The sequence below is a fragment of the Sinocyclocheilus grahami genome, unplaced genomic scaffold, assembly GCF_001515645.1.
Source record: "Sinocyclocheilus grahami isolate Dianchi unplaced genomic scaffold, SAMN03320097.WGS_v1.1 scaffold1512.1, whole genome shotgun sequence".
Taxonomy (NCBI): domain Eukaryota; kingdom Metazoa; phylum Chordata; class Actinopteri; order Cypriniformes; family Cyprinidae; genus Sinocyclocheilus; species Sinocyclocheilus grahami.
The window spans coordinates 17,933-40,587 of record NW_015506691.1 but is presented as its reverse complement, the minus strand read 5'-3'; the positions used below and the strand labels follow the sequence as shown (position 1 = coordinate 40,587).

General features: G+C 38.2%; 3 protein-coding genes across 3 annotated transcripts in view; all 3 read left to right on the top strand.

Moving 5' to 3' along the window:
* Positions 1 to 35: 35 nt before the first annotated feature.
* tmem222a (transmembrane protein 222a) lies at positions 36 to 11,825 on the top strand. Its single transcript, XM_016257131.1, has 6 exons — positions 36 to 196; positions 3,497 to 3,581; positions 3,669 to 3,700; positions 4,438 to 4,534; positions 8,074 to 8,204; positions 11,286 to 11,825. Exons 1-6 carry the CDS (start codon positions 78 to 80, stop codon positions 11,371 to 11,373), a joined length of 552 nt encoding a protein of 183 aa, XP_016112617.1. The 5' UTR covers positions 36 to 77; the 3' UTR covers positions 11,374 to 11,825.
* Positions 11,826 to 13,753: 1,928 nt separating this feature from the next.
* tpbg1a (trophoblast glycoprotein 1a) lies at positions 13,754 to 15,766 on the top strand. The gene is made up of 2 exons (XM_016257126.1): positions 13,754 to 14,128; positions 14,830 to 15,766. The coding sequence occupies exons 1-2, from the start codon at positions 13,899 to 13,901 to the stop codon at positions 15,764 to 15,766; spliced, it is 1,167 nt and encodes a 388-aa protein (XP_016112612.1). The 5' UTR covers positions 13,754 to 13,898.
* A 2,282-nt stretch (positions 15,767 to 18,048) lies between these two features.
* The window catches only part of kdf1a (keratinocyte differentiation factor 1a), a 9,146-nt gene continuing 4,539 nt past the window's right edge, over positions 18,049 to 22,655 (top strand). Inside the window, exons 1-2 of the mRNA XM_016257137.1 lie at positions 18,049 to 18,331; positions 20,831 to 21,873. Coding sequence (XP_016112623.1) covers positions 20,850 to 21,873 — 1,024 coding nt within the window. The 5' untranslated portion in view covers positions 18,049 to 18,331; positions 20,831 to 20,849. The remainder of the gene's footprint in view (positions 18,332 to 20,830; positions 21,874 to 22,655) is intronic.

Sequence of the window (22,655 nt, the reverse complement as noted above, 5' to 3'; positions counted from 1 at the left end):
CTCTCTCTTACACACACACACACACACACACACGCGCCTGCACGCCGTCGGGGTGACGTCACCGCGCACAGACTGTGATGGCGGATGTTACAGAGATAGACACAATGAAGCACTTCCACGGCGGTTTCGAGAAAACCGACAAAGAAATGTGCCGTTATCCGCACTGCATCGTCTGGACCCCCATCCCGGTTCTGACGTGAGTAGCGACCGGAGCCGCTCTGTTCTGTTCCAACTATAACAGTCCACAGCTGAGCTGAGCTCATATAATCCTCACTTACACACGCTTCAGCATACAGCACCTCAGCTATAACAGAGCACTGCGTGCTGTTTGTCATGATGGCATCTCTAACTGTTGTTATTGATGCTGTCAAACGATGAATCACATCCAAAATAAAGGTTTTTGTTTACCTATTATACTTGTATGCATGTGTGTACTGTGTATATTTACATTTAGTCACTTAACAGACTCTTTTATCCAAAGCAACTTACAAATGAGGACAACAGAAGCAATCAAAATCAACAAAAGAGCAATGATATGCAAGTGCTGCGACAAGTCTAATTTAGCTTAACACAGCACATGTAGCAAGGTCTTTTTTTAATTGTATAATAAATAAAAAGAAAACAGACAGAATACAAAAAGATTAGAAAAGCTAGTGTTTTTTTTAAAGAATAGAATTAGAATAGAGAGTGCTAGAGTTAGAGGGTCAAATAAAGATGGAACAGATGTGTTTTTAGCCAATTCTTGAAGATGGTTAAGGACTCGGCTGCTGGGATTGAGTTAAGCAGGTCATTCCACCAGGAGGGAACAGTTAATGTAAAAGTCTGTGAAAGTGATTTTGTGCCTCTTTGGGATGAACAATAAAGTGATGTTCACTTGCAGAGCGCAAGCTTCTAGAGGCACATAAGTCTGAAGTAATGAATTTAGGTAAAGGGGTGCAGAGCCAGTGGGGGTTTTGAAGGCAAACATTAATGCCTTGAATTTTATGCGAGCAGCTACTGGTAGCCAGTGCAGATTGATGAACAGAGGTGTGACGTGCATTCTTTTCGGTTTAGTAAAAATGAATCTTGCTGCCACGTTCTGGATTAATTGTAGAGGTTTGATAGAAGTGGCTGGAAGACCTGTCAAGAGAGCATTGCAATAGCCCAGCCTGGACAGAACAAGAGCTTGAACAAGGAGTTGTGAAGCATGTTCTGAAAGAAAGGGCCTGATCTTCTTGATGTTGAATAAAGCATATCTGCAGGACCGGGAAGTTTTAGCAATGTGGTCTGAGAAAGTCAGCTGATCATCAATCACAACTCCAAGGTTTCTGGTTGTTTTTGAAGGAGTTATGGTTGATGAGCCTAACTGGATGGTGAAATTGTGATGAAACCAGTGTGCGAACTACGCGTGAGCTCGGCTCCCCTTAATAAGACATGGGCTCCCCTGAAAAGGAGGAGGACAAAGGAGGGAGGAAAAAGATTTAAAGAGCATGCGAGAGTTAGGCGAATTGTTAATTTTGTTATGATAGTATGTCCTTTTAGCAGTGGAGACATTAGCAGAGAAGCAAGAGAGGAGTGATCGATATACATTAAGGTCAGTAGGATTTTGTAATTTGCGCTATACTCTTTCTGCAGCTCTGAGCTTAGAACGATACTCACGGAAAACATCAGATAGCCAAGGGGCAGAAGAGGTGGCACGAGCTGGCCTGGAAGACAAGGGGCAGACAGTGTCTAAACAAGACGTAAGAGTGGAGCAGAAAGTATCAGTAGCACTGTTAACATCAAGAGATGATAACTGTTCAGGAGAAGGAAGCGAAGATTAAACCATAGCAGATAGCCGGGAGGGTGAGAGAGAGCGTAGTTTACATTGAAAGATGACATGTAGAGGAGTATGTGTTGTGTCAGGAACCATGTTGAGGTTAAGAGTGAGGAGGAAGTGATCCGAGGTGTGCAGTGGAGTAACCAGCACATGATCAGTGGAGCAGTGTCGTGTGTAAATAAGGTCCAGTTGGTTGCCAGATTTGTGAGTAGCCATAGTTAACACTCTCTTGAGATCAAAACAGGCAAGCCGAGTGTGGAAGTCTGCAGCCTGAGGTTTATCTAGGTGGATGTTGAAGTCTCCAAGCATAACTAGGGGAGAACCATCCTCAGGTAAGTTTGAGAGCAGCACATCTAATTCTTCCACGAAGTTACCTAGTGGTCCTGGGGGTCGATAAACAACTATAAAATGGATTTTAAGAGGGTGGGTAATAGTGGCTGAATGTGATTCAAAGGAGCTGCTTATACCTCCACCTCTTCCAGTCAGACGGGGAGTGTGGGGAAAAAGATAAATTATTGGAGAGTACTGCAGGTGTAGCAGTGTCCTCTGGTTTGATCCAGGTCTCTGTCAGGGCCATGAGGTTTAGTCTTGAATGGCTTGTAATAGAAATAATAAAATCTGCTTTGTTTACAGCAGACTGGCAATTCCAGAGACCAATAGAAAAATAAAGTAGTGTATTAGCAGACATAGGCAAAGTGCGCAGGTTGTTAGGATTGCGCTGCATACAGTGTGTGATGCATGGTTTGCGAGTGGTAGTGATAGTAGGGATCTGGAAACACATAGTAAGAGTTGGTCATAAAAACTGAAACAGAAGTGAAGAAAGGTGTAAAAAAGAGGATGAATCAAAAGCGATACTTATGTCCCTTGTCTGTGTCCTGCCCGGTGGAGTCGCACAGTAGAGTCAATGGTCTTTACACTCTTCGGTCTTCACACGACGGCTGCCGTGGTATACTAACCTTTTTTATACCCGTTTGACAAAACAAAAATTGAATTCAACTGGACACAATTTACTGTTTATCACAACAAAGGGCTAAGCAAGCGCACGAAACTGACAAGGTACACGATACAGTACAAGACCAAAAGCGACTTCAGCACGTCTCAACAGAGTAAACAAAACAAGCGTTTCCTAGCAATGAGACAAGAAATAAATACACTTACGATCTGCTTTTAACTTCCGCTGATTGACTGCTTCTCTCAAAGAGTATTTCTTTACACTGTTTTTTGCTAGCGCTTAAACACACTTTACTGTTTATCACAACAAAGGGCTAAGCAAGCGCACGACAATGACAAGGTATGCGATAGAGTTTATATTTATATTTTTATATTTATTATGTATATATAAAAATACATCAATATATATCAATTCTCTGTGTGTATGTGCTGTACATGTGGAAGAATTGACAATAAAGCAGACTTGACTTGACTTGATAAATACACACACATACAGTGAAAATATTTACATGTATATACATTTATATATTTATATTCTTATATTTTATATTATATATAAATATATTTAATATGTAAACATAACATTTTTCTTAAATATATACATGCGTGTGTTTGTATGTGTATATATACATAATAAATATACACTCATATATTATGTAAACAAAAACTTATTTTGGATGCGATTAATCGTGATTAATCATTTGACAGCACTAGTTGTTATTATTATTGTTGTTGTTGTGTTTGCAGGTGGTTTCTGCCCTTCATTGGTCATATGGGCATCTGCACATCCAACGGTGTGATCAGGGATTTCGCAGGGCCTTATTTCGTATCAGTGAGTTTATATCTGATGATTGAGCTGACTGTGTTTTTATCATGAATGCACTGATGCACTTACTACTTTCAATTCTATTTTCTGCAGGAGGACAACATGGCATTTGGAAAACCAACAAAGTGAGTTTAAAACTAGTGAATGTAGCTATGTTTCCATCCAAAGTTACGAATTAAACTTGCGCGCAAAATTGGAATATCGCATAAAACAATAAATAAATAAAGCACCGTTAAATAAGCGAATAAAGCACCGTTTCCATCCAAGTCAGTTGAAGAGAACAAAATCGTCACTTCCTAAATAACTTGTGCTAAAAATCATAAAGAAAAATTTAATTTGCTGCAGATGGCACTGTATGGAATAATTTTTGAATACAATAAATTACGAGCTTTGGACGAAATGCGGTCATGTTATCTTATTTTCGGAATCTGCTGTTTGGGAACGCAGTTCTGGGAGTTTAATTATAACGAAGCACTTTGACGAGAATTTGCTCGAGCATTTTAGAACGACAAAATTAGCATTTTAGATACTGTGCAATGAGATCGGTGCGTTGGATGGTCCAGTTTTATGCTGTTCCATCGCAAAGTCACATGTCTTTTTTGATGCGCATTAAGGAATTTATTCGGTAAAAGTGTTTCCATCGTAGTAGATGCGCATGTTTTCTTACCGGATAAGAAATGTTTTTTATGCACATTTTTAGAATTTGGTGTTTCCATCCAGCATTTTTTTTATTTATGCGATATCCCAAAATGCTCATAAAAATAGTTGGATGGAAACATAGCTTGTGACAGATATCACCTGTGCATATGAGACTGAATACTGTAGAAATAGTGTGTGACTAATTCAATGACTGCCGTTTTAGGTACTGGAAGCTGGATAAGAAAAAAGTGTACGGCGGTGGAGCGAACGCCTGGGATTTAGCCGTGCATGAGGCATCCGAGGAGTACAAAACCAGAATGGTCAGAGCTCTACTGTAATGTGTGCTTGTAGGGTGAGCATATGCCCTCGTTTTCCCCAGACGGGATTACTAAAGTGCCTAAAATGTCCAGGTTTTTGCTTTGCCTTTCTATTGTTTTTGTTTGTCTTCCATGCAAGAAGGAAGGATCTACAGTAGGGGTGTGCGATATTGACAAAAAATAATATCTCGATATTTTCTGGGATTTTATCGATAACGGGAATCAGACGATATTTTGCTGACTCCTAAAGTTTTTGATATTCTTCATATTCTGTGCTGTGGTCAGTTCACACTGATAGAAATTTATATTTTACAATAAGTTTAAACTGATTTGTACGTGTTATGGGCATTTTTACCTTTATAAAGCCATTTTTCTAAAAGTGTGCATTATCTTTCGAGTCAAATTCTTACATTTAATCAGTGTATTAGAATAATAAGACATTTGGGCTGTTAGCAAGCAAATGAAATCAATATCAACAAAATTCATCTTTGCAATGCAGAGGAAACACAGAAGCTGCGTCTGAAGAGATGCATTTACACACTAATGTTTAGTGCAGGACATGAATGCATTTAACATGCAATTACAAATGCATTTTTTTTAAACATAAAACGTTGACTACTGATATTAGAAATCATTAAAATAATAAAAGATACTTTGAATGTGAAATTAAAACCGCCAGTAGGTGGCAGCAAGTCACTGTTAATAAGTGAGTCATTGCGATTGAGCCGAATCATTTAAATGAGTGAATCATTCAGGAACGAATCACTGTCATGTAGCTCAGAGACGCAAATCAGCGCTGTAGCTGTGTTTGGAATTTTTTTGTTGTTGCAAAAACAGGCAATATGGCTTTCGAGTCAAATTCTTACATTTAATCAGTGTATTAGAATAATAAGACATTTGGGCTGTTAGCAAGCAAATGAAATCAATATCAACAAAATTCATCTTTGCAATGCAGAGGAAACACAGAAGCTGCGTCTGAAGAGATGCATTTACACACTAATGTTTAGTGCAGGACATGAATGCATTTAACATGCAATTACAAATGCATTTTTTTTAAACATAAAACGTTGACTACTGATATTAGAAATCATTAAAATAATAAAAGATACTTTGAATGTGAAATTAAAACCGCCAGTAGGTGGCAGCAAGTCACTGTTAATAAGTGAGTCATTGCGATTGAACCGAATCATTTAAATGAGTGAATCATTCAGGAACGAATCACTGTCATGTTGCTCAGAGACGCAAAACAGCGCTGTAGCTGTATTTGGAATTTTTTTGTTGTTGCAAAAACAGGCAATATGGTGTCTAAAATGTAAGTCTCTTAATTAACATTTGTAATCATGGCAGTTTTTGGAGAAAAACGGCACTCTCCGTGTGATTTTGATCAACTATATGAAATGATATAAATGTATAAATGTTCTGCCCTCATATCTTGAATTTTGTGATCATTGTAAATGCATTTTAATAGACTGAATCATGCAGTGAAAGAACGCAGTCTAAATGCGCACTCGCACTAGTCTAGACTTCACGTAATGCATGCAATCTCTAGAGGTTTTGAATGGTTTTGGCAAAATATCCGATAATGTCGAATCGCACATCGTTAAACAAAAATTACGATATTATTGCAGACGATCTGTATCGCACACCCCTAAAATAATGTATGAGGATTGTAAAAAGACCATCAATAGGAAAAGAAAAAGCCAGGGCCCGTATTCACAAAATAGCCTACGGCTAAAATAGCTCTAGTGTTTGGAATTTTTTTGTTGTTGCAAAAACAGGCAATATGGTGTCTAAAATGTAAGTCTCTTAATTAACATTTGTAATCATGGCAGTTTTTGGAGAAAAACGGCACTCTCCGTGTGATTTTGATCAACTATATGAAATGATATAAATGTATAAATGTTCTGCCCTCATATCTTGAATTTTGTGATCATTGTAAATGCATTTTAATAGACTGAATCATGCAGTGAAAGAACGCAGTCTAAATGCGCACTCGCACTAGTCTAGACTTCACGTAATGCATGCAATCTCTAGAGGTTTTGAATGGTTTTGGCAAAATATCCGATAATGTCGAATCGCACATCGTTAAACAACAATTACGATATTATTGCAGACGATCTGTATCGCACACCCCTAAAATAATGTATGAGGATTGTAAAAAGACCATCAATAGGAAAAGAAAAAGCCAGGGCCCGTATTCACAAAATAGCCTACGGCTAAAAGTAGCTCTAGGAGAAGATTTAGGAGAAAATCAAGTGTCAGTCCTAAATGTAGGACTCCTAAATTTTTGCTCTAAGAGTATTTCACAAAGCGTTTTAGTGCTAAAACTAGCTCCTAAATCTGTGAAACGTTAGGAGCAGTGAAGAGGACTCCCAAGTCACTAAAACAAATCACAATCTATCCTAAAATGTCTGTTGCTGGCAGTCTGCCTCGGAACGTAAACATTTTAGAAATATTTGATGATAATGAGCTTTTGAAAAGGTATCACCTTTGGTTTTGGAGGTTATCCCTACTCCAAATTTTCCTTTGATTAGATCCTTGTTTTAAGAAGTAACAGCTGTTTTTGTGCTGGTTTTCTTTCATATTTGCATGTCTTGCTATCAGCTATGATTATTCTACTCCGTTAATTAACTTTCACTCATTTTTTTTTTTAACAAAGAAAATGTTTTTTTAAATTATATATATATATAAAAAAGTTACATTTTCTGTCTAATTAACCAGCACACTTTTTACTTGTTCTATGTCCTTATAGGGACAGTTCACTTAAAAAAAATAAATAAAAAAAATTCTGTCATCATTTACTCACCCTTAAGTTGTTCCAAACCTGCAGAGCACAATAGAAGATATTTAGAAGAATGTCGGGAACCAAACAGTTGCTGTGGAAGTCAATGGCTACCAGCTACTTTTTGGTTACCAACATCCTTCAAAATATCTTCTTTTGTGCTCAACAGAAAAAAGAAACTCATACAGGTTTGGAACAGCATGAGTAAATGATGACAGAACTTTATTTTTTTTAGTGAACTGTCTCTTTAAGGCTTATTCATACCAATGCACAATATTGTTCTAATTGCGCTGCCTTTTGGCATCTTCCACTTTAAAGTGCCCCTATTATGGGTTATGAAAGGTTCATATTTTGGTTTGGGAGTCCCCAACAACAGGTTGACATGTATGCAAGGTCAAAAACAATTTCATTGTCTTATAATATGCATTTATTTTTACCTTACTTGCTCAACGACTCCCAAACGATTCGCTCAACGATTCATTCATTCGTTTAAAAAACGACTCGTTTCAATGATTCAGAGTCGACTCTTTCTTTTGAGAGACAATAACTTTATACACGGTGCACTTTCAGATTTAAAACTTTGCAGGATGTTTTCATTCACTTAGAGCTGTGTTACACTGCATGAACTTTAACTGCTCAAGCAGGATGGATTCTGATTCAAGGTTTAAAACACTGATGTTATGCAGCTGTATAACTTCAGTGTTATGTATAGCAGCTGTATAACTAGCTTGTACCCGACTCTGTTCTGTTGTGTTTGCAGCACAATCTGTGTTGTGATAACTGTCACTCTCATGTGGCCATGGCTCTGAACCTCATGCGCTACGATAACAGCTCCTCCTGGAACATGGTCAACCTCTGCCTGCTGTCCTTTATCCACAGCAAACACATCAGGTGAGCTTCAGCATCAAATGAATGCAATTCTGTTGTTTTTTTGAATGCATGTTATTGATTCATCCATGTGTTTCTTTTTTATATGTGAGCCTGCAGCACAAAAGCAGTGTTAAGTAGCTGGGGGATATTTGTAGCAATAGCCAACAATACATTGTATGGGTCACAATTATACATTTTTCTTTTATGCCAAAAATCATTAGGATATTAAGTAAAGATCATGTTCCATGAAGATATTTTGTAAATGTCCTACTGTAAATATATATTTTTAGTAATATGCATTGCTAAGAACTTCATTTGAACAACTTTAAAGATGATTTTCTCAATATTTAGATTTTTTTGCACCCTCAGATTCCAGATTTTCAAATATTGTCCGATCCTAACAAACCATACATCAATGGAAAGCTTATTTATTCAGCTTTCAGATGATGCATAAATCTCAATTTAGAAAAAATTTACCCTCATGACTGGTTTTGTGCTCCAGGGTCACCACATATATTTCTTGACCTTGTGACGTGATTATAATGTCATAACTGCATAACTAGTGACGTATGCAAGATTTAAGCTCCACCCCTGCAAGCTTGCGCTCATCTGCATACACTTTTGAAAGCCACGCCCCCATATCACAACATCCAATCAACAACCGATGCACAGAACCAAGTCCCGCCCTACGTTTATTCTTTTCTGTTAAATTGTTGCAGTCGGATGTATGTCACAATACGGAAGAAAAATGTAGCAACTTTAATTGATATAACGGTAAAAGAATGCATTATGGTGGTTTTGCCTTACAAGGTCTAATTCTTATTTCTCCTTGACAAAAATAAGTGACTGGCGCTTCTAGAAAGTGAAGTTTTGAGCTATAACATCTAAAACAGTGTGGTGCTGATGAGATTATAATGTGATGATTGATTTAATTCAAAACTATTGCATCGTGCAAATTAGTGGGACACTCACAAATGATTTTTATAGTTTGATGTTAACTTCGGATGCTTGAATATACATAAAAACACGTTGCGCATGTAAGTGTTTTTAAGGAAATGCAATGAATTCTAAGCATATTTATGAGGTTTTATGAAAGTAAAAAAAAAAACAAGTGAAGAAAATTTAAGGAATAAATTAAAGGGGGCACAATAAATCAAAATGGTCCCTAAATGTAAATGTCTTGTCTTGTATTTGCAGCGCTTCAAAATGTGAAAATACAATTTCCAACAGATCTCCACGACTTTTAGTTAACTGTTAGAAGCAGTGCAAACAACTTTTACTGCAGTTTCTGATCACACGGCAAAAAAGTGATGCTCATCCTCAGTATTTCTGATTGTTCACTTCAGAAGCAAAATGACGAGATGTTAAGTCATGTTTCATGACAAATTGATAAAAAAGTGAATTTATAATTAAAACAAGAACAGATATGTGTCAATGTAGTCAGAAATATCAACTTAACTCAAAGGGAAATCAGATATTTGTTCTTGTTTTAATCATAAACTCACTTAATTTTGTTCAGTTTCTTTCTCATATGTTAAATTAGCATGTTTCGATGGAAAACGGAACAAAATACTGATGAAGATATTCATTTTCCGCAGTGCATTTAATGCCATGACTTTATGACTCTTTGTTCAGATTTAAGACCTTTTAAACCATTGATTTGTGGAATTTAAGACCTTGATTTATAATCAGAATTCCCTTGTTGCGTCTGCTCCGTGCATTCTGGGATTGCCTTCTCTGTGAAGGATACACACGGCTTTTAGAAGTCAGCGTGTCCTTACCTTCGACTGAATGATTTATCGTGTTTCCCCTTTATATGTCAGTGTTTTTTCCGCTGGGGCTCTCAGCGCTGCGGCGTAGAGGACAGCAGGACGGTTATCTGGAGAGAGAGATGGATTGTGGGTTTCTGTGTAAGATTATCCTCAAAAGTCATCATTTTAAAGCAATTAATGTCGTGACGCTGACATTCTGACTTCGCAATGTTTCTGCGGGTCCTAAAAAGTCTTCATTTGCCCTTCAGCAAGGTCTTAAATCAGCGTAGCATTAAATGTTGCATGCACTGCAGAAAACATTTTGTTTTGTTAATACCTAAACATCCTTAAATCAAGATAACATTTAATGGAGAAGCAGAATGACTTAAAAATATTAAGACTTAAAAAATGATCACAATTTTGTTAAAGAAATATCTGCCAGTGGGGTGAGAAAATTGCACTTGTTTTCCTTTTGAATTAAGATTTTTTTTTTCGGAGCCCGTTGAAAGATATTTTTTCTTATTGTAAGCCAAAACTAACAAAATCTTGATAACTCTTTCAGAAAACAAGACTTAATATCTCGAGTCATTTTGCTTGTCAAGGAAATGCATCTTGATTGAAGAACGTTTAGATATTTATACTAGAACACAAGACAAAAATACTAAGTAAGAATTAATTTTTTTGCAGTGTAGCAGATATATACATATGAAGAGTTTATATGCAAAGACAGATAACTCCGTTTTTTGAAATGTTCAAAAATCATGTTTTTTATTGTGTTAGTTAGCTGCAATTTTTAGTTATTTTTTAACCTAATCAAAATAACCCAGCTGCAGTTATTGATTGATTGAGATTGATTGGAACGCACAATGAAAAAACATGATTTTTGAGAATTGTTAAAAACTGAGTTATCGGTTTTTGCAAATTAACTCTTTTTAGATTTGAGAATTTGCGCTGAAAAACAAGATAAGAAAAATACTGACTCGCCTTTTTTTGCAGCGTGATCAGAAGGTACAATAAAAGTTATTTTTTATATGCTAATATTTGTAAACAGAGCTATTCAAGCCATAACATGATTAAAAAAGTAATGGAGATTGGTAAGAAAAAATGCTGCTAAAACAACTCGTTGCGTTCCTTAAAATGTCTTTACTTGGTCTTAAAAAGTCTTAAATTGACCTGCTTAGAAACGGGTTTGTAACGACATAAAGCGGAGGAAATAATGACAGAATTTGCATTCTTGTTTAAACTGACCCTGTAATGTTACGTGCTTCTCTAAAAGGCCAGCGGTTTTTCCACACAGTGCTAAAGCAGCTCGTTCGAAGGTCTCTGTTCCTCTCTTTCTCGTGTCCTGCAGCTTTGTGGGGTTCCTGAAGACCTGGCTGCCTTTCCTGATGATCTGTGGGGTCGTCGTCACCATCGGCCTTGCTGTCAACCTGCGATGACTCTGAGAGAGAGAGAGAGAGATGCTGTGCACACGAGCCGCTGACCCTGGACCGAAATACAGAGACCTCTGTGCATCTGATGACACGAGACACGGACTACCAGCACCTTGGGAAATAAGTCAATTACAGGGACTTTTTTACATCACATAAGCGTTTGATATGTATATCACATACGTGGATACGGCTAAATGAAACATGGCAGCAGTCTCCTGTCAAAATGATCTCAGTGTCATTTTGAACTTTCATCAGTTGTTTTAAATGATCCTGAATGTTCTCAGGCGTGTATTGTTTTACATTAATGTGAGTTTGTAAATGTGCTTAATTCCAGGTTCATTCCTTGTCCTTGTTGATGTTTGTCCTCATTTTTTAATGTTTGTCCTCACTGAAGATGCACTTACATGCACAAAATATGTGACTCTGGACCAATTTTTTGAAATTGAGATGTATGCATCATCTGAAAGCTGAATAAATAAGCTTTCCATTGATGTATGGTTTGTTAGGATCGGACAATATTTGAAAATCTGGAATCTGAGGGTGCAAAAAAATCTAAATATTGAGAAAATCATCTTTAAAGTTGTTCAAATGAAGTTCTTAGCAATGCATATTATTAAGTTTTGATATATTTACGGTAGGAAATTTACAAAATATCTTCACGGAACATGATCTTTACTTAATATCCTAATGATTTTTGGCATAAAAGAGAAATGTATAATTGTGACCCATACAATGTATTGTTGGCTATTGCTACAAATATCCCCCAGCGACTTAACACTGCTTTTGTGCTGCAGGGTGATGTATAATATTGTAAAGAAAGCAAGCTCACACGTTATCGTGGTTGTAATGCTAAAACAACAGATCTGATTGAAAAGAAAACATCAGATGTATGTCACTTTGCTCACAGCTGATTGGTCCAGTTTGGGTTCCAGATGTCTAACCCAGAATAAAGCCTGCTCTGGAGCAGGGAAGCTGTGTAGTAAGTTACCATGGTGACTAAACCCGCTCTAAACCAGCCCATCTTCTCGAGCCTTAAAACTCAAGAGTTTGCTAGTGTTGTTAGTGCAGGATCTTTTCTCTTCAGTAGTGCCACTGTACTATTAAAGGCCATTTCCACCACAGGATTGTGACCTTTTAGCTCACAGATTGGACTTTTTTCAAGTTTTCCAAGTTTACATCGTGCAGCTTTTTTCCTCAGAATTCTGACTTTACACGCAATTCTGTTTTTATTTCTGCCACAGAATTAAAAATTAAAAGAGGTGCAAGAAAGTTTTTTATATATAAACCTTTGTCTCGCAATTCTGACTTTACATCTTGCAATTGTGTTTCTTTTTTGTTTCCGCCACAGAAATAAAAATTTTAAAAACATTTAAAAAAAAAAAAAAGGAAATTGTAACTTTTTCATCTCGCAATTCTGACATTTCAGAAAAATTCTGGGGGGGGGGGAAATGTGAGAAATAAACTTTATATAAACAATTCTGAGAAAAAGTCAGAATTGCACGATATAGACTAAGAATTTCTCAGTATTCTCAGTTTACAGCTCGCAATTCCGCAGCAGAATTAAAAATAAAAAAGGTAATTTTGACTACTTTTTTTTTTTGCAGTTCTGAGAAAACAAAATGTAATTGCAAGATATCAACTTAGCATTATGAGAAAAAGTTAGACCTTTGATCTATAAACTCGGAATTTTGACCTTTCTCTCAGAATTCTGACATCTTGCAATTCTGTTCCTTTTTTGTTTCTGCCGCAGAATTTAAAATTACAAAGAAAGCTGTAACTTTCTCATCACACAATTCTGACATTTCAGAAAAATTCTGAAAAAACATTGTGAGAAATAAAGTTTATATAAACAATTCTGAGAAAAAGTCAGAATTTCAAGATATAAACCCAGAATTTTTACAGAGTTTACATCTCGCAATTCTGCTTTTTTTATTTGTTCTGCAACGGAATTAAAAATAAAGTTAATTCTGACTTTTTATCTCATAATTCTGACTTGATATGACAAAAAAGTGCAAGAAACAAAGAATTGTGAGATATCAAATTAAATTTTTTGTATCTGGAAACAAGCCTCCATACTTTTCTGCATGATGTTTGATTCGTCTGAATGTGTTTGAATCAAATGCATTTGTTCATTTTTAGTGGCTGTGTCTCAAGTTCACACAGAATCACATTACAAACTCCATGCACTAACTAATACTGTCTTCATCTTCAACAGTAAGTGCTTTAGCATTTTAAACCCAACAACTGTTTTGATTGTAAAATTTGTGAAAAAAAAATTTTTCTTCAGCTGTATAGTTGGGAATTGAATGCATGACAAAGGAAAGATGAGTGCTGTTAATATTTCCCAACAGTGCACTTTACATCTGAACTCAGCACAAGCTGCTGTGTAAGTGCTCCCTCTGATCAGGATGGCTGTGTTGTGGAGTATATCCAGCTCCACCCTCCCTCTCGCGCTCATATCTCAGAGATCAGAGGTGTTTCTGCTCAGTCTGTTAGTGAGACAGCATGTGCACTGACTCCGGACCGCGAGGATGATGCCGCTGACGCTCGTCTGCGCGATGCTGTGCGTCTCCGCGTGCGTCGCGTCGTGTCCGCCGCGCTGCGAGTGTTCTGACGCTCCGCGGACGGTGCGCTGCGCGTCTGCCGCGATCCCACGCGACGCGAGCAGCCTGATCATCACCGGCAACGCGATTCCCAGACTCGATCCCAGCGCCTTCAGCGGACCGCAGAACGCCACACTCCTGAACCTGAGCGACAACGGGTGAGAAACACACTGCTAGTCAACTAAACCTAGCAGTCTACTGTAGAGTAATCATGGGAAGATACAAAACCTGTCTGTCTGTCTAGCCATCTCTGTTTACCTATCGTTTGTCTATCTATCTATCTATCTATCTATCTATCTATCTATCTATCTATCTATCTATCTATCTATCTATCTATCCATCTATCTATCCATCTATCTATCCATCTATCTATCCATCTATCTATCTGTCTATCCATCTCTTTTTACCTATCGTTTGTCTATCTATCTATCTATCTATCTATCTATCTATCTATCATTTATCTATATATCTATCCATCTGTCTATCTGTATGTCTATATATCAATCTCTCTCCATCCATCCATCTATCTATCTATCTATCTATCTGTCTATCCATCTATCTATCTATCTGTCTATCATTTATCTATATATCTATCCATCTGTCTATCTGTATGTCTATATATCAATCTCTCTCCATCCATCCATCTATCTATCTATCTCTTTTTACCTATCTATCTATCTATCTATCCATCCATCCATCCATCCATCCATCCATCCATCCATCCATCCATCCATCTATCTATCTATCCATCTATCCATCCATCCACCATTATAGTCTGTATTTTTACTCTTCTAACACTATTACAGATTTAGTCATGTGCTCTTGCTGAAATCCTCAAACTCTCTCTCTGTTCTCCCAGCATAATAGAGATCGGCTCGCACGCGTTCTCCTCTCTGCTCGCGCTGCGTTCTCTAATCCTGAACAACAACCAGCTGGTTCTGATCCACCCCGAGGCGTTCTCCGTGCCTGGCAGCCCTCTGCAGGAGCTCAGCCTGCGCTCGTCGCTCTATAACTACTCGTCTCTGACCGACCTCATCACCGCCCTGCGCTGGGGAGAGCTTACAAACCTGCTTCGCCTCGATCTATCGGGCAACCGCCTTGTCCTCTTACCCCCGGGGGTGTTCGCTCCTCTGCCCAACCTGCAGCATCTGCATCTGCGCAACAACTCTCTGGTGGCCATCTACAATGGCACATTCTCTGGCGTCGAGCAACTTCTAGAGCTGGACTTGACTGGAAACGCCTTCAGAACGATCAGCGACGAGGGTCTGCGCGAGCTGGAGCGACTCGGCCGCGTGCGTTTACTTTTGGGTCAGAATCCGTATGCATGCACTTGCGAAGCGCAAGAGTTCGCAAACTGGCTAAACAGTTCGAAAGTCAGGGTGGACGATGTGGACGGGCTGTATTGCGAATTCCCTGCTTCTCTTCGTGGCGCATCTTTGCGGGGTATTAGCGCACAGGGGTTGGGGTGTTACGGTAATGTTCCCGAAGAGATTACCGACTTGTCCCTACAAACATCCTATGTTTTCCTTGGATTAGTGTTGGGATTCGTAGGCATGGTCTTCCTCTTTGTCGTCTACCTCAATCGAAAGGGTATTAAGAAGTGGATCACAGAAATATATGAAGCCTGTCGAGATGTGCTGGAGGGGTATCATTACCGTTACGAGATCGACTCCGATCCACGACTGGGTCACGTTTCGCACGCTCAGCAGCAGAGTCGCCCTCGAATGGATCCGCGTTTGGCGCACATCTCTACTGATGCCCGTATCACACAGATCCCATCCGACGTGACACTATAACTGCACGATGAACCCATCTGTAGAAGCGTTTGTAGCAAAGTGGTTCGCTTGACGGTTTCTAAATATCATTAGTGGTTGGCAGATATCATTAATTAGAAACATGTTTGACTGATAACTGATGCAATGCCAATAAATGCATGATATTTGCGACTTTGGAAAAGTTACCCTGTTTAAGATGTAATACTTAGTGTAACTATTTCAGTTACTTTATTAATGTAACTGATTGCATTTAATAATTTTTGATTACTTTTCTAAATTTTTTAACAAATGTTTTCAGCTGTTAATAATTTTTAACCATTTAATATATAGTTATAGTAGTGCTCAACACTTTCAAAATCATTCATCACTTGAATTAAGATTCTAATAATCGAATTTAAAGCACAGCCACCATAAATCAGACTTTAGCACCTTGGTTTACTTTGAGATCACTCTGAGGTTAAAAACAGATTTAAAATTATAACAAGAGACCATTTAATAGCTATGATACTGTTTTTTTAAATCTTTGCATACAGGAAACAGGATATCTAATGATGCCTTTTGGAAAAAAACTCAAATAAAGCATATACATCAACCCAAATAGGAAATAAAAGAGTTATGGAATAAGCATGTGTTCTATTCTGTGTCCATCTGTATCTGTGTGAAAATATTCAGATGTAACCCCTTTGTAATCGTTAACATTTTCATAGGTAACTGTAATTTAACTACACATTATTTTCTCAGTAACTGTAACAGATTACAGTTACATTTATTTTGTAATTAAATTCCGAAAAATCCGTTACATGTAACTAGTTACTGCCCAACACTGATGCTAACACGCATATAATTTAATTGTAAAATCCACCAATGCAAGATGAGTCAACACAAAAACACAAAATTTGCTTAAATTAAACTTTTTGACACAAGATTTACCGCAAAAAAACTGTTGATTATCAGCCGGTTTTCATGAGCTCACAATATCAGTCTGTTGTTGTCTTAGAGGTTATAAGAAGACTTGAAGACGCACTGAATGACTTCTCATGTGCATCTAACCCTATTTGACTGAATTATGGTCTCCATTATATTTCATAACCTATTCACCAGATTGTAACGCTCCTCTCCATCACATTATTTGGTGCGGCCCACAGCGTTTGCTGCTACAGATTGTGTCCTCGATATTTCGCCACGGTTGAGGAAAGGAGGGAAATGAAGGGGTGTATTGGGGGAAAATGGGGTGTGTGTGTGAGAGAGTGTGTGTGTGTCTGTGTGTGTGTGTGTGTGTGTGTGTGTGTGAGAGTGTGTGTGTGTGTGTGTGAGTGAGTGCTTTTTTCCAGTGCAGTGCAAGTAAATCTGTAGTGTACGAATGACGTTTGCATCATTCAGTATGCATAATTTCACCAAAAATGCTTCAGAAACGTACATAAAATGTTCTGTTTGGGGTTCCTTCCTACTGCTTTTTTCCATTACCTTTCATGTGTGTGTGTGTGTGTGTGTGTGTGTGTGTGTGTGTGCTTTTTTCCATTACCTTTCAACTCATTCATTTGATAAGATGATGCAGTGTGAGATCCAGACAGACGAGTAGCCTAATAATTATGTCAGAGATCAATTTTAGAAGAAGGAATAACAAGTTGATTAAATACATATTAATACAATAAAAGAATAAAGTCTCAACCAAAAGAAGATCTATCTTATGCAATCATTTATACTAAAGTGCAGAGTATTTCAAAAGTATTATATCTGAGGGACGGAGTAGTGAATATCAGAAGAAAAAGTAGAAGATATGAGAAGAACGCAGTGAGAAGAAACAGTAAAGAAATAAAGAAGTAAAAGAAAGAGAGTGAAAAGTAGAGAGTGAGTGCAAGGAATATATATATATATATATATATGCAGGAAACTTACATCCTCCAAACCTTTTTTTTTTTTTTTTGCACATTATATATACTTTTTCAACCCTGAAGATGTTGTCCATCTCAGATGCTAATATTGTTGACATTAAATCCATATGGAAATGTGCTCATTTTCTTATTTAAAAAACCTTTAAAAATCTAGATATTCTTAATCGCTGCATTGCACATCGAGAACAACTGATGTTAGACCAAGAGAACCTCTTTAAAAAGTAAACCTGTTCAAATAGCTTTTGAGTTTGGTGCATGAGAAATAACTCATATTTGATTTGTAGACATAACCAATGCCTGTAACACCATAAAGTGATTGTTTTTTGTGTACACTGACAATAATACATTCAGGTTTTATTTGATTTAAAGGAAGGCAAGAGTAAAGGAAGAAAAGGCATTTCGGAGGTTTAAGCAACACATCCGTTTGGAGGGCGTGACGTCACTGCTTACCTGTAGCCGCAGGTGAAGAACGGCACGAATCTCGCCGAGCCAAGCTTTATTAGTATGAGCCGACTCTGAAAGCGCGTGCTGCGCGACGAAATCGACACGTTGGACCCGTTTTCAGTCAGTGAGTCGAAGCTAAGATCGACGAAGCAGAGGTTATAACGCGTCAGAAGGAACATATTTCACACTCGGGCTACTTCCGCGATCTTGAACGTTCAAAACAACTGAAGATTTCACCCGAGCCTATGCGGTAAGTGACACCTTGACAAACCATCTGCTCCGACGACGCTCTCGATCAATGGATCCTAGTGGATGCGTGCTCGCTTGGCCGCTTGCATTGGAAGTAATGGGTCTTTCCAAAGGATTATAGGCATGCATATTTCTGTGAAGTCTGTAAATATTGTTTGCATACAGATGAGAACAGTTTGAGGCTGTTAAAAAAAAGACTAATGAAGCATTTCATGTTGTTTGGACATACAAACTGCATTTTGCCAATACGTGCAATGCATAAAATGCTAAAAAGTCCAAATAAAGTTTTTGGGACTGGCCGGAGCACACTTTACAGGCCTGCCCTATAGCTCTGACTTAACTCTGTGTATACTGAAATGAATAGCCAGTCCTTTCTGTGACAATGTATTCTGGGTTTTTCTTTCCCTTCCACTTTATACACGATTATTCTCTAGAGTTTCCTCAAACTGTCTGTCTAAGGATGATGGCAACTGACAATACTTCTCTATATCTATATCAAGCATTCACAGTTTGGATGGCATGTGACAGGATTCATCGAAAACGCATGATTCTAGACAAAGTACGCAATCCTTGAGTCAAACGCTGACTGTATGAAAGGTGAAGTCACAAGGGAGTGTATTTAAAAATAACTTGATGATCGAGTAATTCCTGCCCACCAAAGAAAACCCTCTTTACTAAATTTAAACATGCTAAACTCTTAAAAACAAAGGGTCTTAATTGGCATATTTGGTTCCATGAAAAACCCTTCCAATGCACAAAAGGTTCTTTACAGTGGAAAAAGTTCTTTGGAGAACCCAAAGTGGTTCTTCTATGCTGGCATACCTGCAAAAACCCACTTTTGAAACCTTTATAAGAGTGTAAGAAGATGTTCATCGTGTGAAATCCTGATATGACTGCTCCAAATCATGTTTGCATTTTCCAGGCTTGCATAAATAACCCTTCTATGCTCTCTAGATACAGATCAGCTCGCTGTCGACATGCTTGAAATGCCTTTAGGAGCACAATGCATGTAGACACAGAATGAAGGTGTCCACTATGTGGTGTGGTATTTTGACCCAGCTGGGCAAAATATGGTCAGTGGTATACTGATGCAATGTTGATGATGAATTCATTTTGTAAATTTATTTGATTTCTCCATCATCATTGCACGGTTGAGTTGTATTTTTGTTATATCTCCAGGCTTGAGGAAGTCATTGTGCAATAAATGAGAAATTTAAAATCTAACACTTTGAGGTTGTATATTCACTAAAAACTTTGATCAGTTTTCTTAGCGCTCACTGTTTATAATTCATTTTTTTGGCTCAGTGTCTGGAACTTGGCTTTCTTGAACGTTCCAAAAATACATCAAGCAGCACAACAGTTTCAACACTGATCATAAATCAGCATATTAGAATGATTTCTGAAGGATCTGAAGTAATGATGCTGAAAATTCAGCGCAGCATCACAAAAATAAATTATATTTGAAAAATTATTACAATAGGACACCAATATTAGGAATTGCAATAATATTTCACAATATTATTGTTTTTATTGTATTTATAATCAAATAAATACAGCCTTGATGACAAATCATACTTATCCCAAACGGCAGTGTATGTACTTTAATACCTATGCCATAAATGATAAAATGGTTAGGAGAACCTGATTGAGAATGACAAACGATATTAGAAGACTACATAAACATCTAGATTACAATTAAATGGTGAAATCTTAAAAGCAGTCTTTTTTTAAAATTGTCATTTCATGTTGCTCCAAAAAAGCCTAAATTGCAAATAATGCTGTATTTTAATCATGCATGCAACATTCTGCAAAAATAGGCTCAGCACATCTCTACATGCAGGCACGATAGTGCTGCTTTGTTTATGCATGCAGGTTGAACGCTGCAACCTGTATAATACTGTATGTGTCCCTGCAGCACAAAAGCAGTGTTAAGTCGCTGGGGGATATTTGTAGAAATAGCCAACAATACATTGTATGGGTCACAATTATACATTTCTCTTTAATGCCAAAAATCATTAGGATATTAAGTAAAGATCATGCTCCATGAAGATATGTTGTAAATTTCCTACCGTAAATATATCAAAACTTAATGTTTGATTAGTAATATGCATTGCTAAGAAGAAAAGGCAATTTTTTTTTGCACCCTCAGATTCCAGATTTTCCAATACAGTAGTCAACATTTGAAGTGGATCAAAAAAGTTCATCAAAGTTGTCCTGAGACAAGAATGCATTTTGGTTTTAGGACAACTTTGATGAAAGGTTTCGATCCACTTCAAATGTTCACTAGTGTAGTTGTATCTCGGCCAAATATTGTCCTATCCTAACAAACCATACATCAATGGAAAGCTTATTTATTCAGCTTTCAGATGATGTATAAATCTAAATTTCCCTTATGACTGGTTTTGTGGTCCACATATTGACTCTGTTCATGAAACAAGCCTAAGAAGCAATTGTTTGTCTCAGCTCTTGATGCATTAACGTCCGTCCTATGTTCCTGCAGGTCCTGAATGTGGTGAGTTATGCCTGGCCACAGCACAGGATCACATCACAAGACGCATCCTCATAGCTCAAGCCGCTCTAGGGCCGATGGCTACAGGCAAAGCCGCACCTGCTCCAAGGACAGCAGCACCAGTCAGGAGACCTTCAAGGAGATCTACAGCGAGCAACCTCGTAGCATAGACTCGCAGTTCCCCCATAAAACCCATCCTCTCTACGCCAATGGACGAGGTTCAGAAACCCTGGGCTTTTTCCCAGGCTCCGCCGACTCTCCTCAAGGTACGCAAGCCTGCGGCTCATGTGCCTCTCTTGGCTGGAGTGGTTGCAAAGCTCTGCTTTGCTGCATTCTGACTTGTGGGCTTTACGGGTCTCGCAAACCTTGCTTGCCGCCCAACGAGAGCTCCACTGACAACCCTTTAAAAGCCGAGCCGGAACCGAGGAAGCCTAATGGATTGGCTCTGTCCAATCCCACGTGCGGCGTAAACCTCGAACCGAGCAAAAAGATGCAGTTGCTAAGCTCTGGAAGCTTCAGGTACGGCGACGTTTATTTTGCTGGCAAGAAAGTGGAGTACCCTGCCAACTCCGAGGCACCTCCAAGACGGACCAGAACGGCTGGAAAGGGCGACAACAACCAGCGTCCCATCAGTAACACCAGTATCTACTCGAGGGAGGATTTGGATCTAGACGACCTGGATGACGGCGGCACTGATATCGACTCGCTAATCACAAAAAAGCTTCTAGAACTTTATAAAATGCACCAGATCGAGCAGCTTGCCAAATGCACATCCGACGTGTCCTTCTCCCGGAAAACCAACGAGATCAGCGATCTGATCAACAGCATTGCTCAGGACTACAACTTGGAGGAGCAAGAAGCGGAGTGTCGGCTGGTGCACGGCGTCATACGCATCAGCACCCGCAACAAATCCTCGAAAGGTTACAAAAGCAAGGACTATAAATCGCACGATGCAATGCAGCATACTAACGGGAGGAGGGATGGAACGCTGCCCGACAGTGGGAACGAGACCATGACCTTCACCTTTAGTGATGGTAAGCAGAGCTGAAACGATTAGTCGACATTATCGGCAATAAAAAATTATCGACAAATATTTTTGTTGTCGGGTAGTCGTTTGATCTCATATGACCTAATAACGTAACAGCCTGCAATAATGTGGTTTGACCAGTGCGGCGCTGTAGTGCAAGACTGTCAGCCTTCTTGGATGCAATTCAAGAGAAGAAGAGCAAACGCAGCCGAACCTGAAGCTGTTGAACAGTGTTTGGATGAATATGAAAATATATGCTGCATGCTTTCCTATCAATAACGAAATAAACACGACAAAACTGACCGCGGTGGGAAAGCAGCAGTTAAGAAAGCATCTGATTACAGCGATGTGGATGTTTGCAGTTCGGTACTCCAGTAAAGTCCAGTCACGTCACGTTTATTTCTATAGTACTTTATGCAATAGATAGCCTTAAATCAAGCAGATCTACAGCATTAAACACGCTTTTAGTTAGAATTACAACTTGATTTTCTGTTATAAAGCAGCTCTCCAGTGTGGAGCTAGCTAATGATAAAATCTTTTTATTAGTGGGGAAAAAATATTATTTCATTAAAGTGATAGTTTGGTTTGCAGAGGTCAAAGCTTGATCTAGCTCAGGACTGTTTTGATTATCATAACCCTATGAGGTATTTTAAGATCGATTAAGTTGTGAATAAAATAGTTTATCCAAAAATAAAACGTCTTATCACATACCTTTATTTTGTTTCTTATTCATATGACTTACAAAAGGAGATGTTAGGCAGAATTATGTTTTATAAATATATATATATA